The following is a 21245-nucleotide window of genomic DNA, read 5'->3' as shown; positions in this document are numbered from 1 at the left end:
ATAGTTTACATAAAATGCATTTTACGAACATGGAATGGGTTCTTATTGTGTTCTGAACAATACAAATTATAACGTACCCATGTTTAGACATTTGTCAAACCGACATGCTGGACACTTTTTTCTGGTGGCGACGGTGACCGGACAACCGGCGCCTCTAAGGCACACATAATTTTTCCGGTTCTGGACGGTGCGTTTAAAGAATCCTTTGCACGACTCGCAAGAAAAGATTCCGTAATGGAATCCACTGATCTTGTCTCCGCAGATTGGACAGGGACTATTGATTAACTGCTGTCTGGTAGAAATACCAGAAGGAGCCGACGGTATTCGACAATCTTCCTGGTCGTCTCCGGTGGGATGTGCTTCGGGAGAAAGTTCGGAGCCGGGCACGGAGGAGGAGTAATGATGGGGAACGCTGGATGAGGCCGTAGCCGGTAGATGAAGCGGACTTCCTTGGGCTACCTGATGTTGGTGATGCTGCGGATGCCTCGGTTGTTGGACGGGAGAATGCGTGGGCGGACTGAGAGAGCCGTAGCTGTAGCAACTGCTGGAGGCGTCCGAGTTGTTTCTCGAGAGCGAATGCGACAGTGATAATGACAACGAGGAAGTTGAGTTGTTGAAGCTATGCCTGGAGAGTGACAACGATGAAGATGGAACTGGACTGCCCGATCCTAAAGCGGAGTGCCGAGCTGCATGGGGACTTTGTGTTGGAGAGCTGAACACACTGTACGCGGAGTGGATCGCGGAATCCGGAGACGGCACCTGTATAACACCGTAATAGAAGAATTTGTACAATGAATTTTAATATTTCGACAGCAGTGCCTATGTCTATTCTAGCCCAAAGTTTTGAAAATTTCATTTAATTTGACATTTTCTTACAATCCATTTAAATTATCAGTCAACTATGTGAGATTTATTAAGAAGATCGACGCTTTATTGATATCAGCAGTTGTCTGTAAGTTCACTTGCTGTACCTGAGATCTCGTGTGACTGTGCTTAGTCAAGTGATGTCTCGGATTCAACACGGGACTGTGATTAGGGGTGGAGCTATTGTAACCGCCGAGCAGTTTCCCTACGAGAAGAGGTAAATCACTTTGTTGTGACTGTTCAATATTCTCTATGTTCCGCTGTTGTTGCTGTTGTTGTTGCTGTTGCTGCTGCTGTTGCATCTGTTGACCATGGGTCAAAGATACTCCTGCATCGTGGAAGGAACTTAACGTAAATCCCGGGCTGGATCGGAAATCTGGTTCCGGTTTTATAGGAAACTTTTGTTCCATAGGCCCTGGGCTCGAGCCGCAAACCTGAACACCTTCCATCGATGTTTCCTCGTGGGTGTCCTGCAAAGGAAAAATTAATTTAGTTCAAGATACAGAACTTGCACATTTTACTACTGATCAACAATCATGCATACGATCTTCACCTGGTTTGTAATCGTGTTGGAAGACATTTCTTGATCGGACAGTTCTCCTTCCCAGGACATGGGCCTCTCCGGTTGCTGCTGGGAGACATCGTTCCCGTCGTAGCAGCCGTTTCCATCCTCGACGTCCCCATCGCCAATTTTCTCGCCACTTCCAGATACATCTCGTTTCTTCTTCGTCCGTAAATTGACTCCTCGAAAATCAATCTTGCTTATTTCGCCGTCGCTATCTTCGGCGTCATTCTCTGCGGCGTTCTGGCCCAATACGCCGACCCCAATCCCAATGCCAATGCTATGGGTGCCTGTGCTAGTCCCGATACCTGATGTGGACACCACGTTCGTGTTCCCGCATCCAAGAACGGATCCGCAGCTCGAAACTACCGACACTGTCACGCCATTTTGGCCGGTAAGGTACTTGCAAATACCTTTTCCTAAAATAACAATGATTTCTGTAAGTGGCTAGAACATATATCTATCTATCTATCTATCTATCTATCTAATATATATATTAGACAGCTTTACAAATAGTTATACTTTTTTCATTGCTTATCGTTTTATATCCCTTTATGCCTTGAAGGTGCTTTAAGGTATTCTTACTGAAATGAAACTACAAACCGAGTAAGGTCAAATGAAAAAAGTTTAATTTCCTACCAAGTATCACCGTGCGTACACAACGAGTGGGCACGTGTTACTTAAGCCGTCGCAAGAACTCAGCGAAAAATAAGAACGATTCAGGGCACAAGGGGTTAATCGTCGGCTGAGACCTACAAAGGCAATTACCATCGTGTAAGTTTTGATTGGGCGGCACGTTGATCGTTGTGACGGAAACGTTTTTGCCCGTCTCGGAGGTGCGGGCCGGGGTGATGGTGCACGAATGTCCGCCGGGAGTCGAGGAACAACAGCTGGATGAGGGAGTAACCGAAGTGGTAGTTGCCAGGGAGGAGGTAGAGGCGGTGCAGGACGCAGAGACGGAGGCGGAGCTGTCTGGAGCAGTGGATCCAGTGGACGAGGAAGCGGACGCGACGGAGCTCGTCTTCCAAGACTGTGAGGTAGGCCACCATCCAGGACCCGGTCCTGGACCTGGCCTGGGGCCCTCGTTGGGCCCGTTTTGCTCCGACATCCTCAGCTGGTTACGCTGCAGCACGCTCGTGACGCGACTCGGACCCTCTGGATGGTCGCGAAACCCTGCGGCATCCTGGGCGGAATCTATCTAGTTGCGGCACTCGGTCCCAGCGACTTTGACGTCAACTCCTGGCTCGGTTTACTCTCGCTCCCCTTCGAACATGGAAGAACACGGCCGCGTCTGCAATCAGAGAATCAAAGGGGATGATCACTCAACGATCAGAACGACAACGAAACGGTGATAATCGAAAACATAAAGGACTGGAAACAAGATCGTTATCGTGAATGGAGGAACTACGTAAACGCGTCTGTCAACGGTTGTTCAGCAAGGCCGGTCCACTTCCGGCCCCCTGGAACCAAACGATCTTCCCGTGGAAAGACGGAAGTTTCCGTATTCCGCGTTTACAACCGGGAAAAACGAGAGCAAAACGGGAACATCGCCGAATGACGGCGGGCAGTGTTTCTGTCATACCGACTGGACACGTTAATGGCATTAATCGCGTCCAAAGGCAGACGCAGCCCCAGCCGAGGCTCTATAGGAGAGGCAATGGGTTCTCCTAACGGGAACAGTGTTCAGTCGGAGCCACATTAGAAATCACTGGAAACCTTTATTCGAGCAAATCGGTCGAGGAGTCGCGACAGCTAGGACTGTCACGGATGACCATAATTATAGGAAGATCGAGCGTCGCGAGACTGTATATTGGCTCTCCTCTTGTTGAGGTTCGCAGAGGCCACGACGATGCTGGCTATAACTATGGCAGCGACGCCGACGGTAAGGTCAAGGCCCTCTGCAACCGCCCTACCCAACTACGGTGTACCTTCGCGGTCACGTGACGCGGCTCAAGGTCTTTTCTCCCTACCCTGACCGAGCGACCACGCCACGCCACGACGCGGCCACACCACGCCATGCACGTCGTCTCGTCGAGCGTTCCGCAGTCTCGTGCACGCGGATATCGGTCTTTTTCGCGTACGCACGAGGTGAGGCAACGGACGGTTAGTCCACTCTCATCCCGAAGACTTCCTGATACGCATTTTCGCGTACAAATTTCTCACGTATGATTCATTGCCGGGCATCGGGTAGATCGGAATGAATCACGCACGCGGCGAATAGTCCCGGGTCAATGACACCCAGAGCGGCCGGACCTTTAAAGACAAGCCCAATGAGGATGATCGAAATTGTTTCTCGAAAGATTTCTTGAATCGAGGGAAAAGAAGTCCGTGATACGCTACCGCTTCGCTCGCCAATAGCGTGGGAAGCGTATCGATATCTCGGTAGACATTCCGCTCTCATTACGCGACGTGTGAACCTCTGCCGGCAGAGATAGGCACCGTAAAGTCGGCCGAATCATCGGTTCCCTCGCGGAGTCTTTCGCTCGTCTCCACCACCCGATCGGAATTCAGCGAGGCGCGCGCGCGCGCGCTCCACCGAGCACTCTTTTTCGAATTGGTCCCGAACGGCCGGCCATTGTCGACGAGAGTTACCGATTCTACGACCGTTAGGACGGATTTTCTAGCGGTCTGTCGCGCGATGCTACACGCTCGCGCCTTGATAGAAGGTGTAGGCATGGCAGGTGACGCGGAAGAGGGATCGATGACCTTAGAGTACACGCCGGCTCTATTTTCAGCGGGTCGTATACAGGGTGACCCAGGGACCACGGACTGACTACGGCCGTGCGAACGATTTTCAATATCGGAAAGAAATGTGCGCCAAACGGAGAAGAGTTTCGATTAACCCTTTTCAACGAAGCGTTTGCGATTTGCAAATACCTAATGTTTCTATTGTACCTTGAATTTGTATTTTACTGCGATATTTCAAAGTTTCTTTAAACACTTTTGAATAGATAATTATGTGGCATAAAGGGTTACCACGTGTTTGTTTCAGTAGCAATCTTCATAGTTATAATATTTTGTTAAATGCAACGAATCGTCTTTATATAATAGACATGAAAGTCATGAAAAAGTCTCGTTAATTTCTTACACATTCCACCATGAGTTATGGTTGTACATAAAAACACACGTGACAGTACTTGATTTTTTTACACAAGATACAAATACCGAGAGTCAGTAATATGTGATGTTGGTTTTGATGGTGTTGATACGTTAGCTGCTACACCACTGATGATCGGAATTTTAAAATTGCTTGGAACTATTATAATGAAACGATTGAGGTTGAATAAAAATGTTTCATAACGTGAATAATTAAATAATAACGTAATAAATATAATAGCAAATAATTAGAAATCGTTGTTTCATATTATTCATTTTTGTTATGGAAAAAGGAGTGATATGGGTATATGTAAAAGCTTAAGATTCCCTTGGCAACAACGTGTTGAAATGATGTCGAGTTTTGTTTGAATTGGATCATTTTGAAGATGTTCTATATAGTAAATGTTCAGGGTCTACTAAAGGTTAATGAAAATTTTTAGCAGTCCCTATTGTCATTTTATTTGCACAACAAATTAAAAATATTTTGATCCACTGTTACATTTACAATTAACCAAAATTTTCACATTTTACTGAACGTTAGTCTATATTTGGTAAACTGAGATATAGTATTTAGATATAGACATCCGTTATTTAAGTTTTGGTTTAATAACTGCATTCGTGTATGTTCCACTGTAGCTAGTCGTATTTTATTTTATTGTTTTTTAGGTTAATCCATTTTATAGAATACTGTTACCTCCAGTTCATTTTATTTTTACCTCGTTTTTGCTTCATTACCCACATCGTCTCTTACTTTATGTTAATATGAGCTGTATCATGTAGCATGCAATAAACACAACATTACTATTATTATTTCATTGAAATGATGTTTCAAAAACGTATTGCAAACACATTTGAGTGTTTAGTAAGTCACGGAAGAAATAGCAATAACATGCTCTTATGTTCACAATTGACAATTTCAATTTACAGCTATGTATAGATAATTTTTTTCAAAGAATGGTAGGGTTCGCTGTGTATCTATTACTTTTAAAGCATTAATCTTTTAGATCAAACTAACTGAAGGATTAATCAACATTTAATCAAAAATAAAATCTTGAACAATAACACTTATTCTCTTTCTAGTTGTAAAAAATATTTGTATTAACTGTAGAATGTAAATACAATGCAAATACACCAATAATTGTTATCATGTATGAATGAAATATTGATATAAAAGTTAATATCCATGTTTTTTGTTACAGAAGGCAGAATATGAAAATTAAAGAATTCAAATATCCCTAAAAATGAAGCAATTTAAATGTTTAACTCTTTTCTTTCCGATGTATTTGTTAATTACGGTTGCAAGAATTACTCTACTTTTAATCGTTTTTCGGCTGGAAAACAATTTCTATTTTCATTGCAAATGTACATTTAATATAGTATTTAATCATTCATAACTGTGAAATATTATTTGCCTTCAATCAATGTTGCGAAATGAATAATATTTACATTTACTAAATTTAGTTTGAAATCTTCATCGTGAGCCTAACTCGACATTATGAGACTCGGCAATCTCCGTCATCATCTTCTTCGTTTACTATATTAAAAGTGTTTCGACATTTTCTTATGCCATTTAATATTTTCATCATTCTCCCATACAAATGAAGATTATATTATTTTTTAATTATTGCAAAGGTAAGAGTATTATTTTGTCACTATTCAATTCAAATATCGTCAATTTTTTTAATACTATATTTTGTTCAAATATGTAATACCAAAAAATTGTGTTCTATTTTTAATACGTATACAAATAATTCCTCCGCCAATTATATTTACGTCAGAAATATTGTAATACAGTAGCTTTCTAAAAATACCTCAAAAAGACCTTTCAAAAATGGAAAATCCATGCAACTATTACTTTGAAAGCAGCCACATCAATATCGAATGGTTTTTATAATATTTTTATGTACTTTCTTTAAATACCTCATATCCTCTGTTTAATTCCTTCAATAGCATATAAAACCAGCTTCATAGTTACAGAGAAGGAAGAGTTTGTTCTAGAAAGATTTTATAAAATCGAAACATCAAAATTGCATAAAAGTAGTATAGCCTTCCTGGTAATTTTTATAAATTTTAATAGGCTATATTAAATGTTATGTACTTTTATGAATTTTTCTCATACATTACAGAGGGGAGAATTTAGCTTTAGTAGTATTTTGATCTATAGGCTGTAGAAATTGTATTTCTAAATAAAACCAACTGAAAAAGTTCATACAATTTAATAAAGGTATATTATAAACATATGCAAAGTTTAAGTACAGTATTCGAAATTAATAATTATCTTATTAACTACACATTGATTCATTTTCAGGTAAATTAGTTTTACTAAAACTATTTTGAAATTACCAGATTCTTTTGTTAACATTTTGTAGAAAGAAGACTTATATCATACTGTCATTTAGAGAAGGAAGACAATCGAATTAAATTATTCGATTGAATGGTACTTTGCTAAGAGTAGTAGATATACCGAAGATCATAAATGTAAATAATAACGGTTAATTTACAGTCCATTCTGACTAAATAGCAGCAATTAAGTGGTTGTATGCGCAGAGCTTATTTAGACAGGATAGTAATAAATAATATAGTATAGTATATAAATTTGATAATTTGATCTTCTTTTTCTTGCAAAATATAAAAGAAAAAAGGAAACATAAAGGAACAAGCAGATTATGAACGTCATATGGAGTGACCCATTTAAATATATGAACGTTAATATTTTGGAAACAAGAGTCTTTGATAGACTAAAGGAGACACGGGGAAACAATAAAATGTATAATATGAATTCATTAAAAAGGGAATACAGCAATTAAGATGAGAACATTTTCAATGAAACTCTATACAAACTGTACAAGTTAATATTATAAACAAACGCTAGAAAATTTGTTCGCTGTATTTTATGCATTGTTGTGAAACAGAATGAGAAATCAAGATATTTTTGTGTATTCTCCTTGCGACGCGCGCATAATGATTCGTAATGCAGCATTTCGTTAAAACTAAAAATTTTACAATTCTAATATTTCAAATAAAAAGATTTTGTTTAAAGCACCTTTTAGATCTTTGAGATTCAAATACATTACATTTTATAGATAATTTTGAAGAAAAAAGTCATATAGTCAAAAGTGAAATTATTTGATTCAATTATTGATTATAAAATATCAGAATATAAATTGTGTTCCATTTTTATGCACGCAATCGTTTGTTAATCTATGCGCAAGCAATGCAAAGTATGTAATAATGTAGACGCTGACAAGAATATGCACAATGTTTCTTTTTCAAACGAAATTCATTTAAGTTTGTCGATTACAACGGGAAGAAAGAAATTCTAAACAATTAATAACTGGAAAAATTGGAGAAAAGGGGAGGAAAATTGACGCAACATTAAAACTATCAACCATATAAATTAACTAATCTAGGATTTTTCATGAGGATTATAACAGCGCATCGTGTGGCTCATGAATATATTGATTTTAAATTAAGTACTGCCTAGAAGTATCTTTACGATTTTAGTAAACGTAAAGTGAGATACCTGAGTTTAATCAGTTTGACCGTTCTGGTATTTCTAATGTTAAAATCTATTTCCGTGAAAGTAGCTGAGAATTGACCACCCTTCTATTTCGCACAGAATTCATTATAGGGTGATTTATACAACGGGGACAGATCATATTCCTTTTCTGATTGCAATTAAAGAGAAATGTTATGGGAAAAAGATTAATTGTTAAATTCATTTTAAAGATCCTACTTTAAAAATCTTAAAATCTTAAAAATCTTAAGTCCAATTTTTAATTCTTTAATTATGAAAGACATATATAATACGTCTGCGTATAAAAGTAATGAATCATTTCTTGAAGTATTTTGGCCATTAAAACAATATTTACATGAAAGTTTCACAATACAAGAAGACATAGTTTCTTATAATATTAAGTTTTTTCTTACAATATTAATTTAAAAGAAAAAAGGAGTAATCTAATTTAATTTTTTAATTTAAAAAGTATTATTGTCAATATCGTCTTTTAAAGGGTAAGTGTTTAAGTACTTATACATATTTTGTTCTTTAATTTATTAAAACGTTTAAATATAAATACAGCAACTATAAAATACACGGTTGATATTATGTAGCTTTTAAGCTATCATGTCAGTTACGTGAATTATTATATTATCTCACAAGACTATTACATAATATTACATAAAAGCAAATCCAAGTAACACACATGCAATTAGTAAATTTCGCTCCATTAAAATCATTTACTATTTTATTAATTTAAAATCACACTGAACAGATTCTTACATATCGCATAAAAACTAATTCAATCATTATTCCGAAAGATTTTTGGTTTTAACAATGTATTTTGATTTTTTGAGAATAAGCATAACAATATGTGACACGATTAGTACGATGTTGATGACCCTTCGAACATTTAACAGTATTACTAATATTAAATATTCTATATTTTATTTCATAAGTGTTCTATATCATATTTACATTATATTTATAATTTATCATCTTACAAACTATTTGTTATTAAATGAAACAACTTGTTATTTACTACTGATTTCAGTCCATTTTACGTGCTCGTTTCAGTTGCAATTTACTTGAGATATGATGTTTTATAATGATTTTTTCCAATTGATATCATGTAATCTCAATTGGATCAAAATGCAGGCATTAGAGAAGTGTCTTGAAAACCTATGCTGTATTCTGTACGGTCCATTTTCGAACCTTATATGCCATCTGCATGGCAGCATTACCTTGCCGAGAATGCAAATTAAACAAGTCTGAACAAAGGCACACATCTCTGATATATACTTCGATGTACATTAAGTTGGCGCATATGAAATGTTGGATTTTTCTTACTCGTAAATGTTTGCACTCCTGTTGTTGTTATTTATTTGTTTTTCAAATAAATGGAATTGAAAAGAAAGAAGCAAATGTAAGAAACAACTACTACTACTTAGAAGAAAATATTTGTTTCATTAGAAACAGTGCTAGCTTTCTAATATAGTTGAAGTTTGAATTTTTACAATGGTTGTACTTTTAATTTTAGTTTTAGTTGCAAGTTTTTTTAGTTCAATTAGTTGCAATTTTCACTTAATGATAGCGTATGTGCAATGTGTTCCGCGCTCTGTAGACCGAAACATAGAAAAACGAATGTGCAATTTCTTAATACTCAATTAAATTTTGGAATTAATAGTAAACTTGTTTAGCCTGTTAACTGTGAAATTTAATTTAAAAAATCTTCGATATTTGGATATTCAAACCTTAAATTAAAAGTAACTATTAACGTTGAATACAATGATAGTTTTAAAAGATGCTTTTTTAATTTGTTTGAAAATATTTGAGAATCCGCAAAATTATGTTTACATATGAAATGATTATAATTTTATGAATAAATATAACGAAATTTTGTAAAATACGTAATAATTGGAATAAAGTCAAATATCGACTCTGCCTCTACAGGACCTCACAGACTTAATCACTTGAAAGCAAAACTACCTTTCTATTTATAGGAAATTGAACGATTTTTTTTAGAAAAGTTAACAAAAGGTTGAAAATAATCTAAATGAGATTCTTCAAGTAAGCTTTGCCAATTAATTCCTAACGATTTCATTACACTATACTGGAAGGTATAATAGTATAATGTATGACTTCTTTTATATGTACAAGGATTGGTCAATAAGTAAATTATCTATATTCCCTATTAATTGCTGTCTCAAACGAAATTTTTAATTGCCATTGGCAGTAACACTTACGTCAGATTACTATTAATGAATATTAAGTTCCAAGTCATTTGTGCTAGTCATTCATATTCTACATTACGGCAATTATGAAACATTGCAAAAAAGTGTGTCCAAATTTGAAATGTGCGCTGTTACATAATATTTATGAACAAAAAATTATATCCGATTTGAAACTCACAAAAAATTGATATTTGAGCAGGGATAAAATGATGAATCGACAGCCAGTAATTAATTAGTATAAAGTATTTTAAAGTGGAGGCAAAGAAGTTCTCAATGAATACTTGGTAGCAACCCTAACATATTATTGAAAGTAAGAACGAAAATTCAGGACGACCGTTATATATAAATTGTTTTCCTGTTATAACGAATATTTGCAAATGACTATTAGTATACAACCATGTACAAAAATTAGTACAGTAAATGAGTAATACAGAGTGTCACAAAAAAATGTTACATACCACACTTTATTAGCTGATAAAATGCTGAATTTTATTTTGTAAATTACTTTTAACAAAATTACTTTTTCCTTAACAATTCGATGACGTAAAACGAGGAACGTCGATGCGACTTGGTTGATCGTGAACTATCTCCGTTTTCACGAGTCAACGTTGATCAGCGGAGCTAGTTGCTTTTTAATTATCAAATGAAATGCATTTCACGTAGAGTCACGTATCGGGAACTAGGAAAGGTTCTTTTGATCGGCGACGGTTGTACACTTTCTAAAGCTATATTATCGAAGGATAAAATGCATAGACCGGCGTTTGACTTTACTACGGTAAAACTTCGTTTGCATGAATTCATTGACAGACAAAATTTTCATACAACCGAGCTGTTCATATAACGGGAGTTCACTAATTTCCCCCACTGTTTATGACTTTTCATTCAAATAACCGGAGTTCACGTTTAACTCATTCTTCGGATTACAGCGATTTTAATACTAGAACAACCGCACCCGTAAAAATGGCGGGTTTCAGCTTTCTCATTTCGCAACTATTGATATCTTAAAAGCGTTAAATATTCGAAATGATTTGAAAAATAAATAATTTCACTTCAGTGCTATGATCAGTATAGGAAGAAACTGAAAAAAATCCATTGTTACAATGTTTATTGAAATTACAAATTAATCGTGTTAAACGTTCGGTTGTTCTAGTGTTAACTAGTTAACTGTGTTTGACGAGTATGTACATCATCTTAAAGCTTGAAATGATAATTATTGTTTCAACAATAAATTATTGTTTTTCAGATAAGCATGTAATTCCTCATTGTTTTGCTTTGGTTTTTCATTAAAATATACCATAGTTGAATTTGTCCTGCGTTTGACGATCATACACTCCATTTTTTAGTTTTATTGTGCACAGAGCAAGAGATTTTTTAAACTAAATTCCACAGTTAACATGTTAAATATTACGAATTCGAAAATGACTTGCGAGAACACTGATTCAGCAAAGTCTGGTGAATGAATCTATGTGTTTATAGTGTAATATATAAAATGTTCATATAAGTGGAATGATGCTCGAATAATAACAGCTCAACCATAGTTCATTCAATTGTGTACTTATGAAAATTCCGATCAGATGAATGGAGTTGTCAGTAGTCGCGCGATTCGCTCTTTTTTTATTGCACTGATTATTCTCTTATCAGCCACGAATAGCCTCGTTACTATAGAATTCTTTTTTCCCCCTTGGTCGGCAAGAAATTGTCGAGTCACGTGCCTCGGGAGATTCTGAGGTTGAAACTAGAGTATCAGAACATTTCAGGCTTTAAATGGGTATTCCTATTCGGAATTTGTCGATTTTACCAGGTTCACGCCGATATGTACCACCGGTGGTACACAGCTAATTTATAATATTAAAATTAATCAACGTTAATAGGTCGTTTATTTATTAAATTATGTATTAACGTTTATTTGTATCAAACCGTCACGAATATTTTTAAATTGTGTGAGAAATCATGTATTCAAGTGGCATAGAAATGTATACACATGCAAGAGAAGTTACAAAACGAACCTTTAAGGTAATCGGTATGTAGTAGATACTATATATCGATACCATCTTCGCGCATAGAAAATCCCAGGTAAATGGCAAGGTGATACAAGTCATTAAACCAATTTACGAAGAGCTGATATCCGACAAATTATTGAAATAATGACTTGGTACATTCGCATAAAATGAAAATGAATCCTTAACCTGTTGCCCTCTGACTTCTTTCATAACTATACTCATTACAACTATTCTATCGTTAATAATTTACTGTAAAAAGACGGAATTTCATGCTCTTATTATGTTTCTGTTTATTCCGAAGGATAACAATTAGAAATAGAAAATAATATTTAATTTAAATTTGAAGGAATTACGTGATATTCAAATTTATCAAATTTCGCACGAAATGTTTTTATAAGACTAATAGTATTATGAGGCAAATTGCAATTTATTAACATGGACATTTTCTTCGAAACATTCATGAAAACAAATTCATGGTATTGTAATGTATTTAGTAGTACCAATATTTATGGAAAGGTTTACTTTAATAATTAAACTACTGCATTTGGTGGAAGAAAGATTGGAACATGATGTAAAGAAATTTCCTACTATATAGATTACGAGTGTTTTAACCATTCTGAACATCAATGACATGGCACTGTGAAAAGGCAAAAATTTCCTATAAATAAGACAAAAATATTTGTGATTTATTTTACGAAAAAGATCCTCTTTATTCCTGATGTAACGAATTAGGACAAACGTCGTAAATACCTGATGTATATCTTCAAATTCTTCACAAAAAAAGAAATGACTTCTTTAAGATACACGAAATACTTGAAACTAAAGTTATCTTAATGTAATAACAATTACATCTTTTATTAGTTAAAGCACGAAGGTGGACAATGCCAAATAATGCGACCGTTTGATAATATTTCTGTAATATTAATTTATTTAAGTATTAATACCATTCTTTGAACACTTGAATACTTGAAAAGTATTCATGACAAACAGGCTCGTCTTATGGAAATTCTAAAAACAAAAAGAAAAGCCACTCAAAATTATATTTCACGGTATTACTGAAAACTGTATTGGTTTACAAAAAATAAAACAACATAAAACCTCAAAACAAAACAAAACAACACAACACAACACAATTCAAAATGCTTTTTCAAGTTCCTAATTACATTCTTAAAGTAATATCTGCAGGTTATAATCCTTAAAAAATAACTATTCAACAACATACTACCACTTAAAAATCATTTGACAGAAGAACCAATTGCTAAGTAACTAGCTCAAGCAACCATGATAATGCTTTCACAAAAAACCAGAAACAGGAAAAGAAGAAGACACGAATAAACGAAAAACAGAAACCCGTATCCAGTAATTTCCACAACCGATGACGGTGCATAATGGCATGTCTGCTGCTCTTCTAGTTTCGACGTCGCGTGTGCACACGCGAAAAGTACCGGGTTCGACGTGGAATCTTTCCATCTCTGTTCCACCTGGAAAGTAGAGGCGCGGGTTTTCCTTTCACCCGAGCCAGGCAGGCTCGAGCGGACCGAAACGGCGAGTTCGTTTAATACCTCTCCGGACGCGCGTAATGCAACCTCGAAAGATGCTCCTTCTAAACCGCTTCGAGCTACCCGATATCGCTCGATAAAGCTTCCTTCCATCTGATTCTTCCCGACCGATTTCCATCTCGCCATGAAAATGTTTTCTCATGCGGTTAGTACACGATCCAGCGATTCGAAGAATGGGAACGACATCTAGACGAAGTAGGCGACCGGGCATGCATTTATTAATGATTACGTAAAAATGTTCAGGAATGTCCATTTTTCATTGGTTGGATACGGACAGCGTACAGGAGGCAGTCCCGGCTACGTACGCGCTGATCTTGGATACTCAGCGGTCTGGTCTGGGTGTCAATTAAAATTATTATAGCCGGTCGAGGGGCATTTTTGAGCAGCATCGAGAACCGGTTCGGTTCTGGACCGGCTGCAATAGCCAGCTACCGTCTCGTATACACACTGCCGCATTTTGTTTTCGCCTGCCCCAACGCGATCACGTTGGATTGGCTCGCCGCTCGGATAAAAGTAACATTCACGATAGAAAACAGTCAATCGGCCAGCAGTCTGCTGCTATTCGGCTTCGATCCACGAATCCCGAATGCCTCGCGCAATCTTCGAGATGAATGGAGCGAAATCCGATCGATATCGCATACCATTCGTCCTCGTGGCTTTCGATCAGTCGAAAAACGGTTAAATATCCTTTGGACTATCGTCGAGAAAAATAGTTGGCGCTGATAGATTTGCTGAATTTATTGTAGATCTCGATGTCCATTTTTTTTATAGATAAGAAAGGTTATTTGCATTTTAATTACACTTAACGAATTATTTCTTCTTCTTTATGGTTCAACGAATTAGTATGCTTTTGTGCCGTAACTGTAGTATCTTGTAGATGCCTGTACACATTGTATACTGGTAACGAGAGATCTCGTTTTTGTATAAAGACACTTAGCTATGCAACTTTGCTAATTACCACAGCATTTAAAAAAATATTAAATTTGATTACAAACATTATATTAAAACTGAAAATCGCCATCCGCACAATTCAGTTTTCTAAAAATTAGCCGGTCATGCGGTGTGCTAATGAAATTTCTCCATATTATATTAATATAGAGTAAATAATATAGTGTCGTTATGTTGTACAGTGCATAAACACTGTTATCTGCTCAGACAAATAAATCAATTTGAAAATTTGTCAGACACTATTGGGTTCTTATGAGTTAAGCCAGTGGAATGTGTGAGAAAAGAATTACTCTAGCCTTTCTATATTAATTTAAAGATTTTGATAATTAATGAAAAGAGAAACGGACGCATTTGTTTAATTTAATCAATTCGAAGTTTGTCACTATTTGCTGTAACAGGACCGAATGAACTTTGGGCCTGTCGAAGGCATGCGTACGCGAGAGAGGGAAAATAGGTGGACATGACACCGCCCATTATATTATACTAAAGAAACCGCATTGCAAGTTTTCAGCCACAGTGTGTATCTTTTCGATATCTTCAAAGGATAAATATAAAATAAAATAAAATAAAATAAAGTAAAATAAAATAAAATAAAATAAAATAAAATAAAATAAAATAAAATATGATTTCTTTCTCAGTCATAATCGATACAATTACTTTGTCATTAATAATTTATTGAAAAAAAAAAGAAAAATTCTAAGTGTATTCTATATCTACATTTGCTCTAAAGTATAATAATTGATAACAGAAGAATAATACTTAATTCAAATTCAAAGAATTGAATAGTATCTGTATTTATTAAATTTTATTCGAAACCTTCGCCATGAGCCGTGACATGTTATTATCAGACAAGAGATTAAAGAGGTATTTCACATATGAAAATAATATATTACAATTTTATTTCATGCCGAATTTCACTTTTGATTTGTTTGTCATTGAACGAGTTCATAATTGTGTTTCAGACTAACATGTATAAATTTTAATGAAGTTTTATGGTTTATTATTTACGTGAATTTATAATGTTTATTCTCTTGCGAATGATATGTATTTTTGAATCTTCTATTATATTCTGTTTCTATATTCTCACTATTTATTCCGGATATTTCTACTACACAGTTATGTATAGTTTTTTTTATGAATTATTATAATATCTACACGATTACGTGGTACCAGGTTTGACCTTCATTATATTCCGGTTCCAGTATAATTTCGTATGTCTCTCTTTTATTATGTTCCAGGACATTTATTTATGCGTCTTAATTAGTGTATGTATAAATTCAAGATGCAGATGTGTCTATTTAGGTATGTTATTGTATTTGACCGTATTATGCAACTTGTTTATACCTTTACCAGGCATCCTCTTATTACAAAGCTTATGGCTTTTTCAGCGTTTATGGCACCTATTATTATGTTATATATTTTATATTTATCATAGGTAAATAACATTTGTATCATTTATTTATTGTTCAATTTTATTTTTGATGTCTTTTCGAGTCTATTGTTTCGATGTGTATTGATATCATAAATACATTCATTTTGGAGTATGCATCTGTTTCCTTATATTATATATACATTGAATTACAAATATGCTGTTTTACACGATAAAAATAGAAATATAATGTAAACATCAATAGAAGCAAATTTCAAATTTTTTAAATAGTATATATGAATTATTATTATTTTTAATAATACGCATTATTTTTTAATAATACTTTTGATACTTACGAATTATAGGGATCACCTTTGTTTCCTAACCAAAGGTTTCGCTGATCAGTCATTTGGGTTAGAGCTGGATTAATATTTATTTAATATCGTAACACATCATTAATATTTTATTATTATCATCATTATTATTACTAATATTTTATTTTTTAAAAACAAAGGTAGTGCGTATAATACGTAAGTACCATTCGTTTTCTTTATTTTTCACGAACAATTCACTTTTCAATATTTGCTCTATCCTTGTGCCAGATTGTTCTGATGCTATTGTTGTGTATATTTTCCGATCGCCCACGTATAATAGATGATTTATTCTGTACTTGTTTTTTCGCGTTGTTAAACTGTGCCCCTATTGTGCGCTGTAAAACGTTTGTGATAGCGAGTTGATGGCCATGCAAAACTATAATATACTTAGCGAGTCTCTTTCAAAGATTTTTCTTTTAATGTATACTTACGCCTGCTGTTTATTGTATGGTTTGTGACATTTTTATGTTGTGCGGTATGTTGCATTTGTTCATGATATATCGTTGGAAGGTGACTATTTTATTGTCTATTTTCTATGTCGTTCTTATGAGCAATGTGTGTGAAATTTTTTTTACTCGTTCCTGATGCATTATTCTGCGTCTATTATTATTTGTCCTTGCGTGTCTTTCACATTCATCTTGTTCGTCGTTGATCATGTTAAGCAATAGCTTAAACATAAAATGTTTATATATTCTGCTGGTTGTTGAGATTGTTAGTATTTCGTAAAAAAGGTATCTTATAAGTCTGTGTCTCGCAGAGTTTGTGGTTTTTATCTTTCGTTTGTAGATATGTCATTTTTGTAATCATTCATTTAACCAGTTAACTGCGTTTGACGAGTATACACGTCATCTTACAGCTTGAAATAATACTAATTCTTTCAACGATGAATTCTCGATTCTGTCAGATAAGCATGTAATTCTTCTTTGTTTTGCTTTGGGTTTTCATTCAAATGTATCCTAGATACTTTCGCCCTGCGTTTGACAAGTATACACTTAATTTTTTTATTTTATTGCGCGCAAAAGGGATTTTTTAATCTAAATGCGAAAGAATTATTTTCATTTGAAGTGAAAACTGTCTAACTCTGGTTGATATCATTTGTCTTCCAATTTATCTTGAACCGTTTCCACACGACAATATTTAGCACGCCTCGTTCACATATTCTGAATTGGCGTAGCCTTGAATTAAACCGTTTTCCAACGATACGTTAGAATGCGTCCGCGAGATTTTTCTTTTGAAGCGAGTACAGAGTTCCATACAAGCGCGGGGAGCCAATATGAACGTGCATGGATTTTCTTACGCGACCACTGACAATATTCTAGGGACTTAACGATACCTTGAATTCCGCATGAGAGGCCCAGTTGGTTCTTTTGCTTCAAATAGACCGTTGGTATAGAAACAACCGTTTCCGAACAATTCTTTTAATTACATTACAACAAGTATCACAATATTACTTATGCAACTGTATTAAATTGAACGTGGATGAGTTCACTTCGGCGTAATTCATATTCTTATAAGTGATACCACCGATTTTATGCAATTACAATTAAGTAATGGAACCGTGTTGTTCGCGTAAAAATCTATGGTTACACTAATCAGTCCATTGCGAATTCCCTATGTTTACGACATAAACGTCGATGTAATTAAACGTTTAATAGCGTGCAATGAGATTTCTATGTTGGAATAAAACTTTTAGTAGCGCTGAGAAATCTCGATTTGCTTCCAGTTTCCATGTTTTAACTAATAAAAATATATATTTGCGTGAACAACTGTACAGTACTGGTCAAGTTTAACCCCTTTCCGTATTATTTACTTTTGCTACTAAGCTCGTGCAAAATGTTTCTATCAGCAGTTTAGAAAAGACGCAAAGAAGTTGTCCACTGCACTTTATATACAAATTTACTTCCAAGATAATATATTGGTAATAACAAAATAGTTTTTTGCTTCGATTCATGCGCACTGAACAATATTGATGTTTATTGAACTAATCCCGAAATCTTCATCAGGAGTCTGACTCGTCATTGTACGGCAAGGGGTTAAGCAGATTTAATTCGTGAACCAAGGAAAAAGACTAATGTTCTTGTATTTTGTTGCATCATGTCATTCTAATATAAACAACATTGTTTTTGCATTCATCGCGCGAAAAAATATTTAATCGTGCTTATAAATATTATATAATAAAAAAGAATCTTCACAATTCATTCGAACACAAGTATTTTTTATAACAACAGTGGATTGTATACATAAAAAATGAACTTATATAAGAAAAGTATACAGAAATGGTGTCTATTAGAGTAAATAAGACCCATTTCCAGGAAATCTAACAGTCAAATCATAAAAAATTAAATTCCAATAACCACGAACCCATACCACTTCAGTTTCACATTTTCATCATAACTTTTCAATCAACCTTTAAACGACCTATGCTCGCAACATTTTCTCTTATTTAAACCGACATTATACCCCAACAACGTTTGATCGTTAAAACTTGGGTCACCCTGTACATGCAATGCACATACGCGTAGAATGAAAAAAATCGATTTCACCGATCTTCGAAAGGTTAACAATCCTGTGGACCAAAGAATTCGTCGCAATAATGGACGAATTTGTGTAAAAGTCAAGTTTAGCGAGGTCGAAGGAAAGGTGGGGGAGGACAAGAGGAAGATCGGCGTTGAGTAGTAATGAAGGATCGAGGCACGGCCGGGCCAGTGCGTCGAGAAAGGTTCATCAATATTCATAAGTCGCACTAGACCTATCCGCGTCTCAAGGATTCAAAGAGTTTCCAGTGCGCGCTCCTTCTCCCCGCCTTATTCCCTCTCCCCTCTTCCACGTCCCGCTCCCTAGCTTTCTTTTTTCTGTTTTTACGTGCAGGGTGTGGGATTGCATATACACGGTCAGAGGCATTCGCGCGACATGCAATTCCTCGCGTAATGTGCACATGTGCTCGCCTAGTTATTTACGTTGCATTCTACGTGCACATTGTCATATCGCATTACTGTTTTCCTCTTACTGAGTATTCGACGCGCGGTGCACCGATGCAACATTAGGTTCGACTGTATTCGTTGCAACTTGTTCTGTCGAGCCCGACACACCCGTGAAACATTGCAGGCGGCACATAGACAATGTAGCTTGGGTCTCGACTCTATCGGAGCAACGGTCAAATCCGCTGAGAGCTTTTTCCTGTTAACACGTTTCGACTACCACGGGGGTCACCGATGACCGTATCTTTCATATTATAAGGAAATAATTGTAACTTGTAGGATGTCTGGTGTCGAAAGTAAATGTTTGGTAGCGTGAATAACTAGATAATAGTGTAACGTGAGATTTGTAACACTAAATAATGTATTATTCTTTCCTTTTATCTTTGCTGGGAAAAGAATGGGTGATATTTAAAATGGTGATGCTTTTCGTGATGGTTAACGTGTTGATATTAGGAGTACCGGATTGATCGAAATTCTAGATTTCTTCTTTTATAATTATTAAAAATACGCAAATGCCTGTTTGAGGAATTATTGACTATTAACACACCTGTCCGTATAATGGATGTCACGTCTCTTATTTGCTGGTTATTGAAATCTTGAAAGAGTGAAATAACCGAAACAATTTGAAAAATAATTGGTTGAATATTGTAATAAGTACACGAAGAAACCGAAAAAGTCTGTTATTACCATTTTTATAAGGATTAGATTATTAATCGTATTAAACGACCAGTAGTTAAAACAATTGATTAGGTAATTCGTAAAGTAGGAGACAAGCCAATTGAAACCTTAACAAATCCAGTCTTATAGTTTCTATAAAATAATTAAGAAAGGTTAATTTAACTGCTCACCGGTTCTAGTGTTAATATATTCAATCCTATGTACTCGATGGGAAAATTATACTGTGTATCGGAGCAAGAAGGAACTAACAAACGGTATTAATTATTTTTATTTGTTTTATTGATTGGATAGCTTTCATATTCTATCTCTAAACAATGTTTGACCGAGCGAAACGGTTGCCTCAACGTGCATGCGCGAGAAGTCACGTGAATGATAGCAGTAGCCTATGAATGTAGCCCTTACTACGTCACGTGGTTACAACTGCAATCGACGAATTAAGAATACAAACAAATTTGATGGAGAAACAATTAATGAAATTACAAATTTCTTTCAGAAGAACCTCGTAAATTCATTCTCTATATTTACGACTCCAGGAATTTTCTATCAAAAGCAAAATTTAGTTCCATGATAACCTTAGAATAAACTGTGCATAGTTCTATAAATTGTATTTTTCATAAGGCAATTACATATGTAGGAATAAAACATGAGTTTCCATTACAAATCAGTTAGAAGTTTCATTATATTCAGTTATATTTTTTACTTTATTCAGTATTGCACATTTGTTGGTAACGTAATACATAAAACCCGCAGATTACGCGGAAAACGCTTAGAATAATTTGGAAACGTTTTACGATGAACAGGCAGTACGCCATCGCTCTTTCAAACTTCGCGCCAATTTCTGTATACACCCTGTATAGGTTAAACAACGTTTATTCATTCGTCTACGTAGCCAGGGACGAAGAACGCGTTTGCATTGCATGTACGCGCGATCGGGCTCGTGCATGCACGTGTAATGTATACATTCTGCGGTCGTGATAAGATCGAGAAGAAGCTTGCGCAATCTCGAGTAGCGATTACCACGAGAGGCAGTGTCGCGAACAGACGGACAGACCCGTCGCCGCCACTGCCGACGGCTTTTACCTAC

General features: G+C 35.5%; 1 protein-coding gene across 1 annotated transcript in view; it reads right to left on the bottom strand.

The window, feature by feature from the left end:
- The window catches only part of Hr39 (nuclear hormone receptor FTZ-F1 beta), a 32002-nt gene that overhangs the window by 6778 nt on the left and 3979 nt on the right, over nt 1-21245 (bottom strand). The window contains exons 2-5 of the mRNA XM_031973344.2: nt 2195-2717; nt 1418-1845; nt 972-1334; nt 78-759 (exon numbers count right to left, since the gene is read on the bottom strand). Of these exons, the coding sequence (XP_031829204.2) occupies nt 78-759; nt 972-1334; nt 1418-1845; nt 2195-2534 (1813 nt within the window). The 5' untranslated portion in view covers nt 2535-2717. The remainder of the gene's footprint in view (nt 1-77; nt 760-971; nt 1335-1417; nt 1846-2194; nt 2718-21245) is intronic.

This window comes from Nomia melanderi, chromosome 4, assembly GCF_051020985.1.
Source record: "Nomia melanderi isolate GNS246 chromosome 4, iyNomMela1, whole genome shotgun sequence".
Lineage (NCBI taxonomy): Eukaryota > Metazoa > Arthropoda > Insecta > Hymenoptera > Halictidae > Nomia > Nomia melanderi.
Note: the sequence above shows the minus strand (reverse complement) of the source record. Positions and strands in the feature narration are given on the sequence as shown.